We start from the raw sequence: 18038 nt of genomic DNA on the forward strand, positions 1-18038 counted from the left end.
ATGTTCCCATTGCTAGGAAGGGATCTGTTAAGATTAGTGATTCTATTTCTCTTCCCTTTGTCCTTCATGTTCTCAGATTGAACACTAATTTTTTATCTGTTAGTAGTTTGATTAAGAAACTGAACTGCTCAGTAATTTTTTCTCCTGGTCATTGTATTTTGCAGGATCTGGATTCAAAGAGGACGATTGGGAGTGGTCGTGAAGTGAATGAGATCTACCTCCTGGATGTGCTTCCTCATCATCAGAGTCATCGTGTCAGCAGGGATAGTGAGCTAGGGTTTGTGGGTCAAATTATGCTTTGGCATAATCGTTTGGGCCATTTACCTTTTTTCTTCTTTGAGTCTTTTGTTTCCAAAACTTTTTGAGTTTGTTAGTTTGTCAAGTCTGGAGTGTGAAGGTTGTCAACTTGGAAAGCATTGTAGACATTCATTTAAACCTAGTAATAAAAGGTGTTCTTCTTCTTTTGATGTTATTCATTCTGATGTGTGGGGACCTTACCATGTTCCTTCTATGGGAGGCTATCGATATTTTCTCTTATTTGTGGATGATTTCTCACGATACTCTTGGATTTACCTAATGAGATCCCGCGATGAAGTACCATCCTCGGTGAGGCAATTTCATCAGATGGTGCTAACACAGTTTGGAACAAGAATAAAGGTGTTCAGATCAGACAATGCCAGGGAATATTTTGAAAAACACCTTGCCTCGTATCTGTTAGAATATGGTGTTGTCCATTAGAGCAGTTGTCCCTACAATCCACAGCAGAATGGTGTTGCAGAAAGGAAGAGTAGACACATTGTTGAGATTGCAAGAAGCATGAGAATCACATCTACAGTTCCAGTTCGGTTTTGGGGTGATGCAGTTCTCACAGCAGTATATTTGATTAATAGGGTGCCCTCTCGTATTCTTGGATTCAGCACCCCATTCAGTCTCCTTTTTCCTGAGGGGGAGATGTTTCATATTCCTCTCAAGGTGTTTGGGTGTGTCTGCTTTGCACATATCCTTGGTCCTCACCGCTCGAAGCTTGATCCCAAGGCAAAGAAGTGTGTCTTCCTTGGATATGCAGAAAATAAAAAAGGGTACTGATGCTATGATCCAGTCTCTGGGAGCCGGTATGTTACCATGGATGTCACCTTTTTTGAATCCACATACTTCTTCTCAAAGAATCCTTCTCAGGGGGAGTGTTTTGGGGAAGTGAGTCAGCAATCTATTCCTCTTCCAGTTTCAGTCCCTATGTCTACTCCTTTGCTTGACCCTCCTGTGTCACCTACCTTACCACCTCTTTTGCGTCTTGCTTCTCAGCATTACTTACGATAGAGACTTCACAAGGGGGTTGATTCCACTACAGTAGAACTCACATCACTTCCTGTTGGTTCCTTGGAGACTTCATATTCAACTGACATGGATTCAGGTATTCCTCTTGGTCCCGCTACTGTTTCAGTTCCCATTGATTCTACTAACCCTGTTACAGATAACCTTGATCTTTCTATTGCTCTTAGAAAAGGGAAGAGAAAGTGTATTGCTCATTGTATTTCACAGTACTTATCCTACAGTGGACTTTCTCCTTCTTACCGTGCTTTTCTTTCCTCTCTTGACTCTGTGTCTATACCCAAGGGTGTTAGTGAGGCTCTCTCCAAACCTGAGTGGAAGACAACTATGCAGGAAGAAATGGAAGCTTTGATTAAGAATCAGACATGGGACATTGTGGATCTACCAGAGGGCAAGGAGACAGTTGGATGCAGATGGGTTTACACAGTAAAATATAAGGCAGATGGAAGTATAGAAAGGTATAAGGCAAGACTTGTTGCAAAAGGGTACACACAGACCTATGGCATTGATTACTTAGAGACCTTTGCACCAGTTGCAAAGATGACTTCTGTTTGGATACTTCTTTTCTTGCTGCCTCATACTCTTGGCCCTTGTTTCAACTTGATGTGAAGAATGCTTTCCTAAATGGGGATCTGCAGGAGGAAGTGTATATGGATTTTCCTGTTGGCTTCTACAATGATGCTGAAAAGGGAAAGGTATGCAGGCTTAAGAAGTCACTTTATGGCTTGAAACAATCTCCCAGAGCATGGTTTGACAGATTTAGAAAAGCCTTGATTGCTTTTGGCTACACTCAGACTCAATCCGATCATACCTTGTTTGTGAAGCGAAGGGGATCTTTGGTGTTAGTCCTAATTGTTTATGTGGATGATATTGTTGTCACGGGGAATGACCTAAGTGAGATTGATTGTCTGAAAAGGAATCTACCTAAAGAATTTGAAATTAAGGATGTTGGAGAACTGAGATATTTCTTAGGCATTGAAGTTGCAAGATCAAAACATGGAATCTTTATCTCTCAAAGGAAGTATGTCTTGGATCTTCTTCAAGAGATAGGGAAGCTTGGAACGAAGGCAATTAGTACCCCTATTGATCAGAACCATAGAATCAATGGGCTGGCTGCTGTACTTGTGGGCTGGCTGCTGTACTTGTGTATGACAAGACCAGACATTTCCTATGCAGTAAGTGTGGTAAGTCAATACATGCATGCTCTACGAGTCCAGCATTGGGAGGCAGTTGACAGGATTCTTGCTTATCTGAAGGGACACCCGGGCAGAGGCATATTGTTTACTGATCATGGACAGTTGAAACTAGAGGCTTATACAGATGCGGATTGGGCAGGATGCCTTGATGACAAGAGATCAACTTCTAGAGTGTGCACCCTTGTTGGGGGTAACCTTGTCTCGTGGAAGAGTAAGAAACAAACGGTGGTGGCAAGATCAAGTGCTGAAGCTGAATACAGGGCCATAGCACATGGAGTTTCAGAACTTCTCTAGATCTGTTCCCTATTAGAAGAAATTGGTGTACAGGCAGAAGAACCTATGATGTTGTACTGTGATAACCAGGCAGCAATTAACATTGCCCATAACCCAGTCCAACATGACCGAACTAAGCACATTGAAGTGGATAGACATTTTATCAGAGAAAGAGTTACTTCTGGAGAAGTTTGTCTTCCATACATTGCTTCTGATCTGCAGCTCGTTGATGTTCTCACAAAAGGTGTTGCAAAGAACAAGTTGGAGCATGATCTACGCAAGTTGGGAATGTGTAACATTTACTCCCAACTTGAGGAGGAGTGTTGAGTTGGGCCTAGTTGTTTTTATTCTTATTTTAAGTTATTTAGTTTGGAAGTTGTTGGGCTTTAGGCCCATTAGTTTATGTTTTTAAGTTGTGACTGTTCAGCTACATTAGTAGCCGCCCTACTAAGGGCATCATTGTAATATCTCATCCTTTAAGTTTAGTATAAATTATAATGAGGGGTTGGTGGCTAGGGTTAATCTAAGAATCCTGATTGACTTCCTCCTCTTTTCTCCTCTTTTCTTCTCTACTGCTGAAATCTTCATCTATTCTTGAATTGAGCTGGGTGTTTTGAATTGCTGCTCAAATTTGATATGGAAACTTACAAAGGTTGCATTTACTTTTATTATTTTTCAGTTTTATAAGTTGCAGTGGAGAATGCATGAAACTGCCAAATTCCCTCTCCCCCAAAGTCCATGCAATACAAACTATAATGTAGGAAACATTATGACTTATGTATACCATTGGAAGGGACAAGTAAACCATAAACACTTAATTCCTTGACAAGGTAAATAGTTTCGAATATCAGATATTCCTAAAGTACATAATTGTTATTTTGGAGCCAGAGACAGTGGACCCAGGAAATTTTCCTTGGGGGATTGCTGAACAAAAACATTTGGGAGGGCCAGGCCCCTCTTAGCCCCATCTTGGGTCCACCCTTGATAAGAAAAAAATAAACAACCATTATGCAGATACCATGAGGAGTGAAAAACCTATGGTCAAATGGTAGTGCATGAACGTATTCCTAGGACAGCTATTTGATGTTAGATATGGTAGATAAAGACCAGACAGCAAGCTCTATTACCTTTTTATTCTTGACCTTAGACTTTGTGAGCATCTTTTCAGCAAAAACAAGACATTTACATTAGTAGAAAAGTTACCCAATAACCAAGAGCCTTGAGCAATTGAATTCCAAAATCAGTTATCTGTAGGTGCTCCACCCCCTCGATGGGAGAAAAGGGAAAAACTGGAAGAAAAAGAAAGCTCTGGGTTTAGATGATATGTATCAATTGTTGGTATTTTCTTCCCTCCACCCCTTTGATCAACCTAAAAGCTACCACTGCTCCACTACCACAGTTGCTCATTTAAGATAAATGCTGGATTAGTGATTCTAAAATACAATGGATATGAACCTACAACGTCAGATCCAGATCCAGATTTGAGTGAAGAAAAATGGTAAAGTTATTTGATTGCTGCTACACCAACTACTTTACATGAGCCACAACAAAAACAATAACTTTTTTTTTTTTACAAAATAAAATTTCTTTGGCAATTTATGGTAATTTTTAAAAACTCAATTGATTTTTGACTGAGGGTTTATTTGAGTTGTGTTGCGATATGGTTGTAAAGTTGCTCTTCACTGTAATTGAGATGAAGTTGAGATTGTAGGGCTATTTTGGTTATGAAAAGTCTGAAAGAATCATGAAATTTTAAAAAATAAAAAATAGAAATAAATGTATATGAACCAATGTAATAGAGTATATTTGTAAGCAGGTAATAAGTCAGAACTTGATTTTATTAGAAATATTGATAAATATTTTATTTTCTATACAGTCAATGTTCCTAAGCTTCTTTCACTACCAGGAATTTGAAGCAGTGCATCCGTGCTCCATTGAATTAATACCTGTTCATATGCTGCTAACTACTAATCCCCATATTTGTTACTATGATTATTAGGTTCAATTAAATTTCTACATAAATAGAACTTCAATATTTAGTAATTACACCTTGCTAGAAATTATACTTATTCTTTCTGTTGAAATCTCATGATTTGTTGTTTATTGCAGTTATAATTCAATTGAAAAACTTATTTTCTGTTATGTGTTCTTTTACTTGTAAATATACTCTGCTATTTCATTTTTGTTTATTTTCTTAGGCAAGAGAATGCAGAAACTAGAGACACTTCAGATGTCCCTCTTTCTTTTATAAGCTTGCAACTAAGGCTCAGTTTGGAAGGAGTACCAAATACAAATATGTAGAATGCAAAACTTTGTGTTTTGTATGTATTTAGACTATACATAATTGTATTTGTTCTCTTTCCAAACTGAGCCTAAGGTGCATATGTTTGTTTATGTATATTTATCTCTATATGTAAGTTGATACTAAACAAGAAGTATATTAAACCAAAAAAGGAATAAAGGTAAATAAAGGCTAAGCAGCTTTGATAGAGTAGCAATACAGAGAAAAGGACTACATTGCCAAGCCAGAACCTTTTACAGTAACGTCACCATTCAAAAAGATCATCCATCAGTCAAGTCAGAAAAAGAGCAACCTCTTACAAAACTAAAATTTTTGCAGAGGAGGTACAACCACTAAAGCCACCTCAACTTTAGAACCATCCTCACATATCAACTAGAAAAGTGAAAATTCGTAACCCAGTTAGTCATCCCAATCAAAATGAAACCAGTATTCATGAATCTCCTCATTTCCTTCTACCTCATCTACCTTTGCTTCTTGTATATTTTGCTAAACGTTCATTTGTGTGGCCTCTTTTTTCTTGTTATATGCTTTAGATAAATACTGGATATGCTTTACATGCAGTTTCCCTTTTCGATTTGCAGATATGTTGAAGCTGGAACCCTGATGAATAACTATGCTCACATATTTGACTTGCTTACTCGATTACGGCAGGTATGTGTCTAATCTTTTTCTAAACAATGATCTCTTGTTACTCTGGAGTCTTGGTGTCATCACATCTTCTTAGTTATTTACTTTATGGTTTAAAGTATCTCTTCATTCATTGGCTTTTGTTCATTATTACCATTTCTGCTTCTGAACATGAGGTTTTAGCTTGATGAAAGAACATTATAAAGTTGAATTTAGTCTCTGTAGTACTGTGTAGACTTGTTATTGTTCCTGTTAACATAAATGCATGAAATTTAGCAAAATAAGAGAAAAAAACTACCACTTCAACATGCCACAAACTGGGAAAAAAATCTGTTGTGCTAGGTGATACAAGCATAATATACTTTCTTGACAATAAATCCGATTGAAGAATGAAGAAGAGAAGAGAAGAGAAGAGAAGAAAAGAGAAGAGGAGAGAAGAAAGAAAGAAGGATTAGAGGCAATGGAACCATGCTGGCAGTGCCAGCTTCATTATAATATATAGGGCGAAAAATATAAGAAGGGAAATGACCCTTGTGCCCCTACTATAAGTAAAGTACAATAACAGAAAAAATAAAAATGCTTTAATAAACCAAACAGACCCTAACAAAATAAAATCAATTATTTCAACACTCCCCCTCAAGTTGGAGTATAGATGTCAATCATGCCCAACTTGTCACACAAATCATTATGCCGCACATGACGACCTTTGGTGAAGATGTCTACAAGTTCTTCTGAGTTGACATATGGGATGCACACTTCTCCATTCACAAGTTTCTCTCTAATAAAATGCTTGTCCACTTCAATGTGTTTCGTCCTATCATGGAGGACTGGATTAGGTGCAATGTTGATAGTAGCCTTATTGTCGCAATAGAGTGACATACGGTTGCTAACTGCAAAACCCAGTTCACCTAACACATTTCTTATCCACATGATTTTAGCAACTCCATGAGACATAGCTCTGTATTCTGCTTCAACACTAGATCTAGCCACCACACTTTGCTTCTTACTTCTCCATGTGACTAGGTTTCCCCCTACAAAGGCACAATACCCACTGGTAGACTTTCGGTCATCAATTGCCCCTGCCCAATCAGCATTAGTATATATTCCACCTTTAAATGTCCATGTTTCTAGAACAACAAACCAGCTCCGGGAAACTTCTTGAGGTATCTGAGGATCCTCTCTGCAACTTCAAGGTGAGTTGTCCTAGGATTGTGCATGAACTGACTAAGGACACCCATTGCATAAGCAATATCAGGCCTGGTCATAGACAAATACAAGAGTCTCCCTACAAGTCTCTGAAACTTCTTCACATCTTTCAAGAACTCTCCCTAACTGTCTCCCAGTTGATGGTTAGGTTCAATTGGTGAGTCAATTGGTCTCGCCCCTAGTTTGCCTGTATCTTCTAGTAGATCTAGTACATATTTCCGTTGGGAAATAAAGATGCCCTTATGAGAGCGGGCAACTTCAATTCCAAGGAAATAATATAAGGGGCCTAGATCTTTCACCTCAAACTGAGTGGCTAAGAACTTTTTTAGTCTCTGTATTTTAGCTTCCCAATCTCCTGTGATCACTATGTCATCCACATACACAATTAGAGCTGCAATTTTCCCTTCACCTTTCTTCACAAATAGAGTGTGGTCTAACTGGCATTGTTTGAACCCCATCTATTGAACTGCTAAGTGGAACTTACTAAAGCAGGCCCGAGGAGATTGTTTTAGCCCATATAAAGATTTTTTTTAACCTGCACAGTTTCTATTCACTGCCTTTGGCACAAAAACCTGGAGGTTGGGTCATGTACACTTCCTCTTCTAAGTCACCATTCAAGAAAGCATTTTTGATGTCCAATTGGTGAAGTTCTCAATCAAGATTTGCTGCCAATGAAAGGAGAATCCTAATAGAGTTCATCTTGGCTACTAGAGCAAGTCTCTGCATAGTCCACTCCATATACTTGTGTAAAACCTTTTGCCACCAGGCTGGCCTTGCACCTTTCAACAATTCCATTAGCCTTGTGTTTCACTGTGAACACCCATTTGCAACCCACTAGTTCCTTTCCTTTAGGAAGATCCACCAACTCTCAAGTGCCACTTTTGTATAATGCATCAATCTCTTCCTTCATTGCATCTGTCCATTCAGGTTTGGATAAAGCTTCCACCACATTCTTAGGAACGGGGATACTATGAACAAAGGAGAGGAATGCACGATATGAAGATGAAATATGGTCATAGGACACAAAGTGAGAGATAGGATGATTAGTGGTACAAGATCTAACATCCTTTCTCTTAGCAATAGGAACATCAAGATCATTAATGACAGGGGAATCAACATTGAGAGGAACATGCATATTAATAGGAGCAAGTGTACTTGATTGATGGGAAGGATCAACATCCGGTGAAGCCGATGATGTTGGTTGCATAGTGTTAGGTTCCACGGCTCTTGAACTTTGTTGGCTTTTGTGGCGGCAAAGAAAGACACGGAATGGAGGAGGGTCAGGTAGAGGAGGTAGTTGAGTCTGACCCTGTTTCTCCTCAACCCTACTCCCCCCCTGAGGAGAAACTAAGAAGGTTGATTCTCAAAGAAGGATACGTCGATTGAGACATAGTACCTACGAGAGGTGGGATCATAGCATGAGGGTCAAGTTTACCCCGAGTAGGTGACAAGTTATGAACAAAGCAACGACACCCAAAAACACGCATTGGAATGGGGGACAACAAAGCTGTAGGAAAAAAAGCTGATGTGGGGCCTTATACTCTAGTAACCGAGATGGCATACGATTGATGATGTATGTAGCACACAGAACAACATCCATCCAAAAATGTTTCGGAACATTCATATGGATTAACAAGCCACGAGCGATTTCGAGAAGATGACGGTTTTTTCTTTCAGCAACACCGTTTTGTTGGGCTGTCCTAGCACAAGAGTTTCGTTGAAGCGATCCACTCGAAGCAAAGAATTCCGTGAGTTCACTATGGAAGTATTCCTTTGCATTGTCCGACTGGAAAATATGGATTTCAGTTTGGAACTGAGTGAATGCCATGCGTTGAAAGTCTTTCACAATTTTAGGCACTTCATCTCTAGATCGCATAGGGTAAACCCAGGTGTATCTAGAGTAATCATCGATCAAGGTAATAAAGTACTTATATCCAGCCTCAGTGGGTAGAGTAACAGGGCCCCGAACATCAGAATAAACAATATGAAACGACAATTCAGATCTTTTATTTCTCAAAGGAAAATAGCTCCTACAATGTTTACTCAATTGACATGTCTAACACTACAACTGACTCATTGACAAAGACTCGAACAACTTTGGAAATGTAACTTTTAATGACTCAAAAGAAAAATGACCAAGACGACTGTGCCATAAATAGGCTTGACTTTCACTGGACGAACTCAAGTATTCTGTAGCCACAAGACCATCTTTATTCTCCAACACGTAGAGACCATCCACCATGTTTCCTCTACCAATCGTCTTCCTCGAGGCCAAATCCTGAAACACAAATGAAGACAAAAAAAAGTAACTGAACAGTTAAAGGAGTGAGTAATACTACTAATGGAAAACAAATTTATAGGTACTTTAGGAATATGTAGTACATTATAAAGGGTAAGGCCGAGTGGGAGAGATATGGTTCCTTGGTTGGCTATGGTGGAGAAAGAACCATCAGCTAGTCTCACCTTATCTCTCCCAGAGAGAAGATTGTATGCCTGAAATAAATTTGACTTACCGGTCATGTGGTTTGAGGCTCCGGAGTCAATTACCCAAGGGGAATCAGAGGTATGAGATGACACATGGAAGGCAGTGGCAGTGTTACCCGATGCAAACACGAAAGAGGTAGGAGTAGGACCAAAATTCATCTGGCGAAGAGTCCTACCATATAACTCCAAATGGTCACAGGAGTTGATAATCTCGTCCTTAGGGTCAGAACTGGGATGCCTTCCCTGAGTTACCATGGGACCAGTCTCTTGAGATGCCATATTAGTTGAGTTATACTTTTTCTGATTTTGCTGACTTGGTTTCTTGCTCTGATCAGTTGTTGACTTCTTGCCCAAATCCTGTGCCCATTTAAGTTTTCCATGGAGATCCCAACATGTATCTTTGGTGTGTCTTGTCTTCTGGTAGTGAGTGCACCAAAGTTTACTCTTATCATCTGTTCTCTTCTGAGAGTCACCCTTCTTAAAACCACCTCCAACATTAGTATCTGAACTTCCTCGGACAGCTAGGGTGACTGGCTCCCCCTCTGTACGATTCATCACATTTCTTCTACTCTTTTTTGACTGAACTAAGGTATAAACCTCCTGAACTAATGGCAAGTCTTTACTTCCCAAGATCTGCACCCTGATGGACTCGTATGAAGGATTCAGCCCCAAGAGGAAGGCAAATACCCGCTGCTGAGATACAAGTGACTTGTATGCCTTTGCATCTTCATCACATTTCCAATTTACATTCTAATAGTGATCAAGTTCTTTCCATATTGATGTCAGATTTGAATAGTACATCGAGAGACTCCTTTCCCCCTGCTTGCAAGTGGATGATTCAACTTGCACTTGGTATATCTTGGCATAGTGTCTCTGCTCTGAATAGGTGGACTTTGCTTGTTCCCATATTTCACAAGTAATTTTAGCCCACATAAATGTCTTTCTTACCTGTGGTAGCATGGAAACCAAGAGCCATGTGACATCACCATACTATCATATTCAGCACTTCTATTCTTCTGTTCCTTCATTTTTCCATTGATGTATCCTATTTTTCCCCTAGCAGTGATGTAGAGTTTTATTCTCCTAGATCATTCAAGGTAATTCAGACAGAAGAAAAACAACCTTTTGAATAGAAAGAACTGTTTAAGAAGTTGCAGAAAATCAAAGGAAAGTAGTAGAAATTAGGTTTCAAGAAGAGAGAAGAAGAAGAAGAAGGTGGTGGCAACTAGGGTTCAGAGAGAGAGATTTTCAAACATAACCTCCTCTCTTACTCCCTTAGTTCTATTTCGTTAAGTTAAACTTTAGTAATTTACAAAGAGGCCCCTAGTTAGGCAGAAAATTAAAAAACATAACTTAAGAAAGAATAAAGCCCAGATTAAGGCCAATACGGCAAAGAACATAAAAGATAAGAAAAGATAAACAGCCTGTGGGCCATTCAGCCCATCTTCTCTACACTCCCCCTCAAGCTGAGCATAGATGTCAATCATGCCAAGCTTGCTAGTATCATGCTGAAGTTTAGCCTTGGGAATGCCCTTGGTGAGGAAATCAGCTAACTGTCCTTCAGAAGTGATGAAAGGTAGACACACCTCTCCAGAAGCTACACTTTCTCGAATGAAGTGTCTGTCAACTTCAATATGTTTAGTTCTGTCATGTTGTACTAGATTGTAAGCAATGTTGATGGCAGCCTGATTATCACAGTATAACATCATTGGCTTATCATGCTCAATACCCAGTTCCTCCACCAAGGATCTAAGCCACAGTAGTTCAGAAACTCCATGATCCATGGCTCTGTATTCAGCTTCGGCTGAAGATCAGGCAACAATTGATTGTCATCAATGTTTCTGACCCAATTAGCATCTGTATAGGCTTCAAGTTTCTATGGCCATGCTTAGCAAATAGAATTCCCTTTCCAGGGGAACCCTTCAAATAACACAGAATCCTCTCTGCTGCTGCCATGTGAGTATCCTTGGGAGCATGCATGAACTGACTAATGCAATTGACAACATATGCAATGTCTGGCTGAGTCATGCATAGATAGAGAAGTTTTCCAAGTAGTCTCTGGAAGACTCCCTTATCTTTCAATAATATTCCATCTGAAGCAGAGTTTATGACTCATATTAATAGGAGTAGCAGCTGGTCTAGCACCCATCTTCCCTGTTTTAGAGAGCAAATCAAGTACATACTTTCTTGAGAGATAAGGATCCCATCCTTGGATCTAGCAATTTCTATGCCAAGAAAGCATCTCAATTCCCCCAGATCTTTGATTTCAAACTCTGTATGAAGAAAGGATTTGAGATCATTAATCCTTGATACATCATTACCAGTCACAACAATATCATCAACATACACAATCAGGTAAATGGCCAAGGATCCTCTCCTCTTCACAAAGAGGGTATGATCAGACTGTGTTTGTACATGGCCAAAGCTAACAAGGGCAGCCCTAAACCTTTCAAACCATGCTCTAGGGGACTATTTAAGTCTATAAAGAGATTTTTTCAGCCTGTAGACCTTCCCTTTCATATCTGTTTCATACACCCTTGGAGGAAGAGACATATAGACCTCCTCATGTAACTCTCCATTCAGAAATGCATTCTTTACATCCAGCTGATAAAGTGGCCAGTCTGAGTGTGCAGCCAGGGATAGCAAAACTCTCACCGAAGTCATCTCGGCAACAGGAGCAAAGGTCTCTAGATAATCAATCCCATATGTCTATGTATAACCTTTAGCAACCAACCTAGCCTTGTACCTTTCAATGGTGCCATCAACATGATATTTAATAGTAAAAACCCACTTTCAGCCTACTGGATCCTTTCCTTCAGGCAAATCAATCACTTCCCAAGTGTCATTCTTGTGCAGGGCATCAATTTCTGTTCTCATAGCATCCCTCTTTTCTGGAATAGTAACAGTTTCTGACACAGACATGGGAATTGGGTTAGAAGCAACAGAAGAAAGGTAGGCAAAATATGAGGGAGATAGCAAACTATAAGAAAGGTGTTTGGAAATGCAATGTGCAGTACACTTCCTTTTTCCTTTCCTAATAGCAATAGGGATATCAAGGTCTGGGAAAGATGACTCGAAAGGGGTTGTATCAGTACCTGCTGTCTCTTTTGTGATTGGAATTGCAGGAGGCTCATGTGCTGTAGGGGAAACAATCTGCTCATTTCTGGTTCTCTGCCATTGATACAACCCGGGATTAAAAAGAGGACGATGAGGTAAAGGAGGAGGGATAGGAACACTAGAATGAGAATGAAATGACTGATCCTCCCTTGACTCATTTGAAGGAGGAGGAGTCTCAACAGAAGACTCAATTGGGACAAGAAGGGGAAGAGCAAACAACTGTGACAAATTCTCCCCCTTTGGACAATGCCTCTCCTGAGAAGAATCATAAAAGGAAGAGAGCTCATCAAAGGTGACATCCATGGAGACATACCGAGTGCCAATCTTCGGATCAAAACAATAGTAACCCTTTTGTGTGGGGGAATAACCAAGAAAGATACACTTGTGGGCTTTTGGTTCAAATTTATGTTTCTGGACACTTGGGATATGCACATAACAAGTGTAGCCAAAGACACGAAGAGGAATAAGAAAAAGATCCTTGCCCGGATGAAGAAGACTGAAGGGAGATTTAAACCCCAAAACCCTAGATGGCATACAGTTGATTAGGTAGGTTGTAGTGAGAACAACATCACCCCAAAATTTTGTAGGGACATGTGATTCAAATAGAATATTTCTTGCAACTTCAACAATATGCCTATTTTTTCTTTCAGCAACTCCATTTTGTTCTGGGGTCCTAACACAAGAGCTTTGGTGAATAACCCCCAAATCAGTGAGATGGCAGGTTAGGTTTTTCTCAAAATATTCTTTTGCATTGTCGGATCTGGAAATTTTAATTCTGGTATCAAATTGGGTTAGGACAAATTCATGGAATTGCCTCACAAGTTTGGGAACTTCATCATGGGACTTCATAAAAAATATCCATGTGAACTGAGAAAAGTCATCAATGAACAAGATAAAATATTTGTAGCCACCCATAGAAGGTAAGTGGTAAGGCCCCCATACATCAGAGTGCACAATATGAAAAGGAGAAGAAGATATTTTATTGCTCAAAGGATAACTGCTTCTACAATGTTTTGACAATTCAACGACTCACAATGAAGACTGGACAGACTAATTCCCTTAAAACAGTTTTGGGAATAAATGACTTAGTGCAGAAAAAGAAGGGTGACCCAAATAGAAATGACATAGCATGACTCAACTGATGGACTCTGTAGATGTAGACCCAAAAGCAACTTTTCTAAGTTGTTCATGGCTCTATCCAGGAGTGTCCAGCAGATATATTCCATTCGCCTCATGGCCACTCCCAATCACTTTCTGAGACTCCAGATCCTGAAAACACAATAGGAAGGAAAGAAGGTTACACAACAGTTCAATGACTTGGTTAGGCTACTTACAGATAACAAATTTGTATTTAGCTTGGGTACATGAAGAGCAGAAGGAAATACCAAGGAATCTGTAGCCTTGATGGTTCCCTTGCCGAAGATAGGGGCAAGAGAGCCATCGGATAGGGTGATTTTGTCACAACCAAGAAGTAAATCATAAGAAACAAACAAAGTGGAAAGGCTGGTCATATGATTAGAAGCACCGGAATCAATAATCCAAGGGATCCTACGATTACCTGAAATAGTTGCATGATTGGCAGAAGCCCGTATACCTGAATGAGCAAATGCAGAAGATGTTGAATTTCCTAGAGGGTTGGAAGAGGAGGCCACACCCTCTAGGTGATTGATCATCCTCCAAAACTTCTCATATTCTGCCTTCATAGCTGTTAACTGCTCACTAGCAGTCATCTCTTCAGTTTGGTATCTATCACTATTTGGACCAGTAGCAATATTGGCACTCCCTGCCTTCATATTGTCAGACTTCTTTTGAAACCGAAGAGGAAGAAGCTCAAGATGCAATTTCCAACACTTGTCTTTAGTGTGTTTTGGCTTCTTACAGTACTCACAAATAATTTCTTTCTTCCTTGAGCTACTTGGAGTCCCTGCAATTCCCTTGGGTTTCACTCCCATATTAGCAAAATGATCATTTAGACCAGCCCCTTGGACCTGGACAAGTCTCCTACTTTCTTCACTACTTGCCAAGGCATAGGCTTGAGACAGTGAAACACAATCCTTGGATAAAATATTTTGCTTTGTGATGTCGTACTCCGAATTCAGCCCTGTCAAAAACTCAAACACCCTGTTTCTCTCAACAAGTTTCCTATAGGTCTCAGCATCATTAGTGGTGTCCCAGGCTACAGCTTCTATCAAATCAATTTCTTGCCATAAAGATTTCAGTATTGAGAAATACACAGCTAATGGTTTCTCCCCCTGTTTCAAATTCTTCACATCACTTCTCAATTTGTAAACCCTGGCCACATTTAATTTATGGGAATAGGTTTCAACAACACTATCCCAAATTTCCTTTGTTGAATTCATCCACAAATAGTGTTGACTAATCTGTGGTTGCATTGAGTTCACAAGCCATCCAATAACAGTATAATTTTCTTGCGTCCATTTTTCATATGATGGATCGTCTTCTAAAGGAGCCTTCTTGCTCCCGGAGATAAAACCCCATTTACCTCTACTACAAATACGAATTTTTACTGATTGTGACCAAGCTAGATAATTAGTTTCATCCAGCTTGACTGTGATCACAGCCAGTAGAGAGTCTATAGAGGCTCCCGGAACCTGTCCGGATTCAGCAACGTGCTTGTTTTCAACTTCTGAAGGGTTCATCTTCTTAAATACTTCGAAAATAACTTCTAACAACTTCGAATAACAACAAATGAAGATAGAACAAAAACTGTGTTGTGAGCCAACCTCTATGCAGCCATACCAGCTACCTGCGTCACACCTAGAAGCCGGGAGAAACAGAGAAACCTCAGCCGCTCCTTGTAGACTTCACAGAACACCAATCCACTTGATTCGATCTTCAAGATGAAGGATGAGAAGACCTTCAGTCATTGAGCACCCAGGTCAAACTCCCTATGGGGCCCGCAATCTGATTTCTCCAGAAAATTAGGGTTTCAGGCAACACACGTGAATATGTCAGGAGGACGACAAAACCAGTCCCCTTCTCTTCAAAAACCACTAACAACTGGGCTGAAATAGGTTTCTTTAACTATTCATACGATTCAGTTCTCCATACACACTGTGTATGGGAAAAAAGGGGTGAAAAGTTGAACCTGCTCTGATACCAAGAAGAAAAACAACCTTTTGAAAAGAAAGGACTGTTTAAAAAGTTGTAGAAAATCAAAAGAAAGTAGCAGAAATCAGGTTTCAAGAAGAGAGAAGAAGAAGAAGGTGGCGGCAACTAGGGTTCAGAGAGAGATTTTCAAACATAACCTCCTCTCTTACTCCCTTAATTATATTTCATTAAGTTAAACTTTAGTAATTTACAGAGAGGCCCCTAGTTGGGCAGAAAATTAAAAAACATAACATAAAAAAGAATAAAGCCCAGCTTGAGGCCCATTATAGTAAAGAACATAAAAGATAAAAAAAGATAAACAGCCTATGGGCCATTCGGCCCATCTTCTCTACACAGACCATCAAAGGGAATGACAGCCATGGGGAAACTCATATCCATTCCCCCATTCACTCCATTTTGACTTCCTGAAATCCCTAAAGTAGCAGAGTTCTCAGATGACATGGTCAACACAAAATTTTTTATCTAAAACCTCAAATTAGGATCCCTCCTTATATCAGAACAAAAAGCTCCACCCACAACAAGTGATCAGTCCACACACTTCAGTTTTGGACTTAATTTGAGCACAAGAACAGCACCAATTTCCAGAAAAACAATATGACAATACTGATTTTCAGACCTGTACGGAATAGCATTCCCAACCTACTAGTTTTCCAGAAGGTCTACAAGCATTAATCACTAAGAGAGATCCTTACACACATGACATCAAGTCAACAAGCAAAGGAAAACCTAGATTTAATCCTCTATTCTGCCCAGATTCAGCAGCTTGGAGAAGAAACTTGATCGCCCAGATTCAATGGCCACGCTCTGATACCATCTTGACAATAAATCCGATTTGAAGAATGAAGGAGAAGAGAAGAGAAGAAAAGAGGAGGAAGAAGATAAGAAAGAAAGGAGAAGGATTAGAGGCAATGGAACCGTGCTTGCGGCGCCAACTTCATTATAATATAAAGGGCGAAAAATATAAGAAGGGAAATGACCCTTGTGCCCCTACTATAAGTAAAGTACAATAACAGAAAAAAATGCTTTAATCAGCCAAACAGACCCTAACAAATTAAAATCAATTATTTCAACATACTTGAACACTTGCATTTATGGGATTAATATTGATTTTAAGCTAACTTCTATCGTTGGAGTTGAAGCACTGGTATTCAAAAACAAAAATAGAAGAAAATGGTCTCCTTGACAATCAGGGTACAATCAATGTTTTAAAACGTGGAGGTGTGACGCAAGGCATTCCACTACCTGGAGGTGTGAGGCGTAGTTCATAATGTAGAAGGCATAAGCCTCCCGAGTGTAAGGAGGCATAAGCCTCAAGCATGTATTTTTTTTTTTATAATTATAGTGGGTATATTACTAAAAGATAAATGTAGAAGGCGTAGTTCATTTGTCAAATTGTCAGTAACTCATTATTTGAGTTCTATCTCAAGTTCATTTCCACTCCAAGAAACAACATAGTAACATACAATTCTTGATTCAACTATGCAATATAGGTCACAAAAAAAATAAAAAAAAAACTCGAAGGACTGAAACTCAATCAAAAAGGCTCTAAATCATCATCTTCCAAAAGAACAAGGGCATCATCATCGGCTTCAATAGTTGCATCTACATCATATGGTTCATTTCTCCCTATTTCATCATCTTCATCCTCATTAATCAAATTTAATTCAACACTCTTACCTTTCCTTGTCCCTATAAACAAAATCCAATTGCAATATAACAATATGCCACCTCACTCATAATAATCCTTAACTATAAAATTAATTAGACCACTAGAAATCTCGAATAGAACCAATAGACATTAATTATTACTTTGAGATTCAGTGACTTGAGCCTTTTGACTTCTACGATCAACTGTCTTGTTACCACTATCACATAGGCCCCTCTTTCTTCCACTTGATCCTTCTTTGATAGTAGGGGCTGTTGGCTCTACTAGATCTCTATTTGCATCTTCAACCACCTCAACTGCAACAATTTCAAGGCCCAAAGTGTAATTATCCACCAAAGAAGGATTAGTTGTAAGAACTGGATCATCAATTTTAGTAATCCATTCATCCTCCTCCAGATGTTGTGTCAAAATGGGATCAATATGTTTCTTTCCCTTAACTTCATATTATACATCACAAAAACTAAAGCATTTAACCTTTATCCACCCAAGAAGGATTAGTTGGAAGAACGGGATCATCAATTTTAGTAATCCATTCATCATCCTCCACATGTTGTGTCAAAATGGGATCAATACTTGCACTTGCCTTCCTTTCCATATTTCTTTCCCTCAACTTCATATTATACATCACAAAAAGTAAAGCATTTAACCTTTGTTGCTCTAATTTGTTTCTCTTTTTTGTGTGTATCTAGTACAAAGACAATATTAA

At 39.3% G+C, this 18038-nt stretch overlaps 1 protein-coding gene across 2 annotated transcripts in view; it reads left to right on the forward strand.

Moving 5' to 3' along the window:
* Window positions 1-18038, forward strand: part of LOC104588307 (Helicase protein with RING/U-box domain-containing protein) — a 77997-nt gene that overhangs the window by 39377 nt on the left and 20582 nt on the right. For both annotated transcript variants that reach the window (XM_010246183.3, XM_088894603.1), the window contains one exon: window positions 5682-5751. In XM_010246183.3, coding sequence (XP_010244485.1) covers window positions 5682-5751 — 70 coding nt within the window. The remainder of the gene's footprint in view (window positions 1-5681; window positions 5752-18038) is intronic.

The sequence above is a fragment of the Nelumbo nucifera genome, chromosome 1, assembly GCF_055504915.1.
Source record: "Nelumbo nucifera cultivar China Antique chromosome 1, China Antique-T2T, whole genome shotgun sequence".
NCBI lineage: Eukaryota > Viridiplantae > Streptophyta > Magnoliopsida > Proteales > Nelumbonaceae > Nelumbo > Nelumbo nucifera.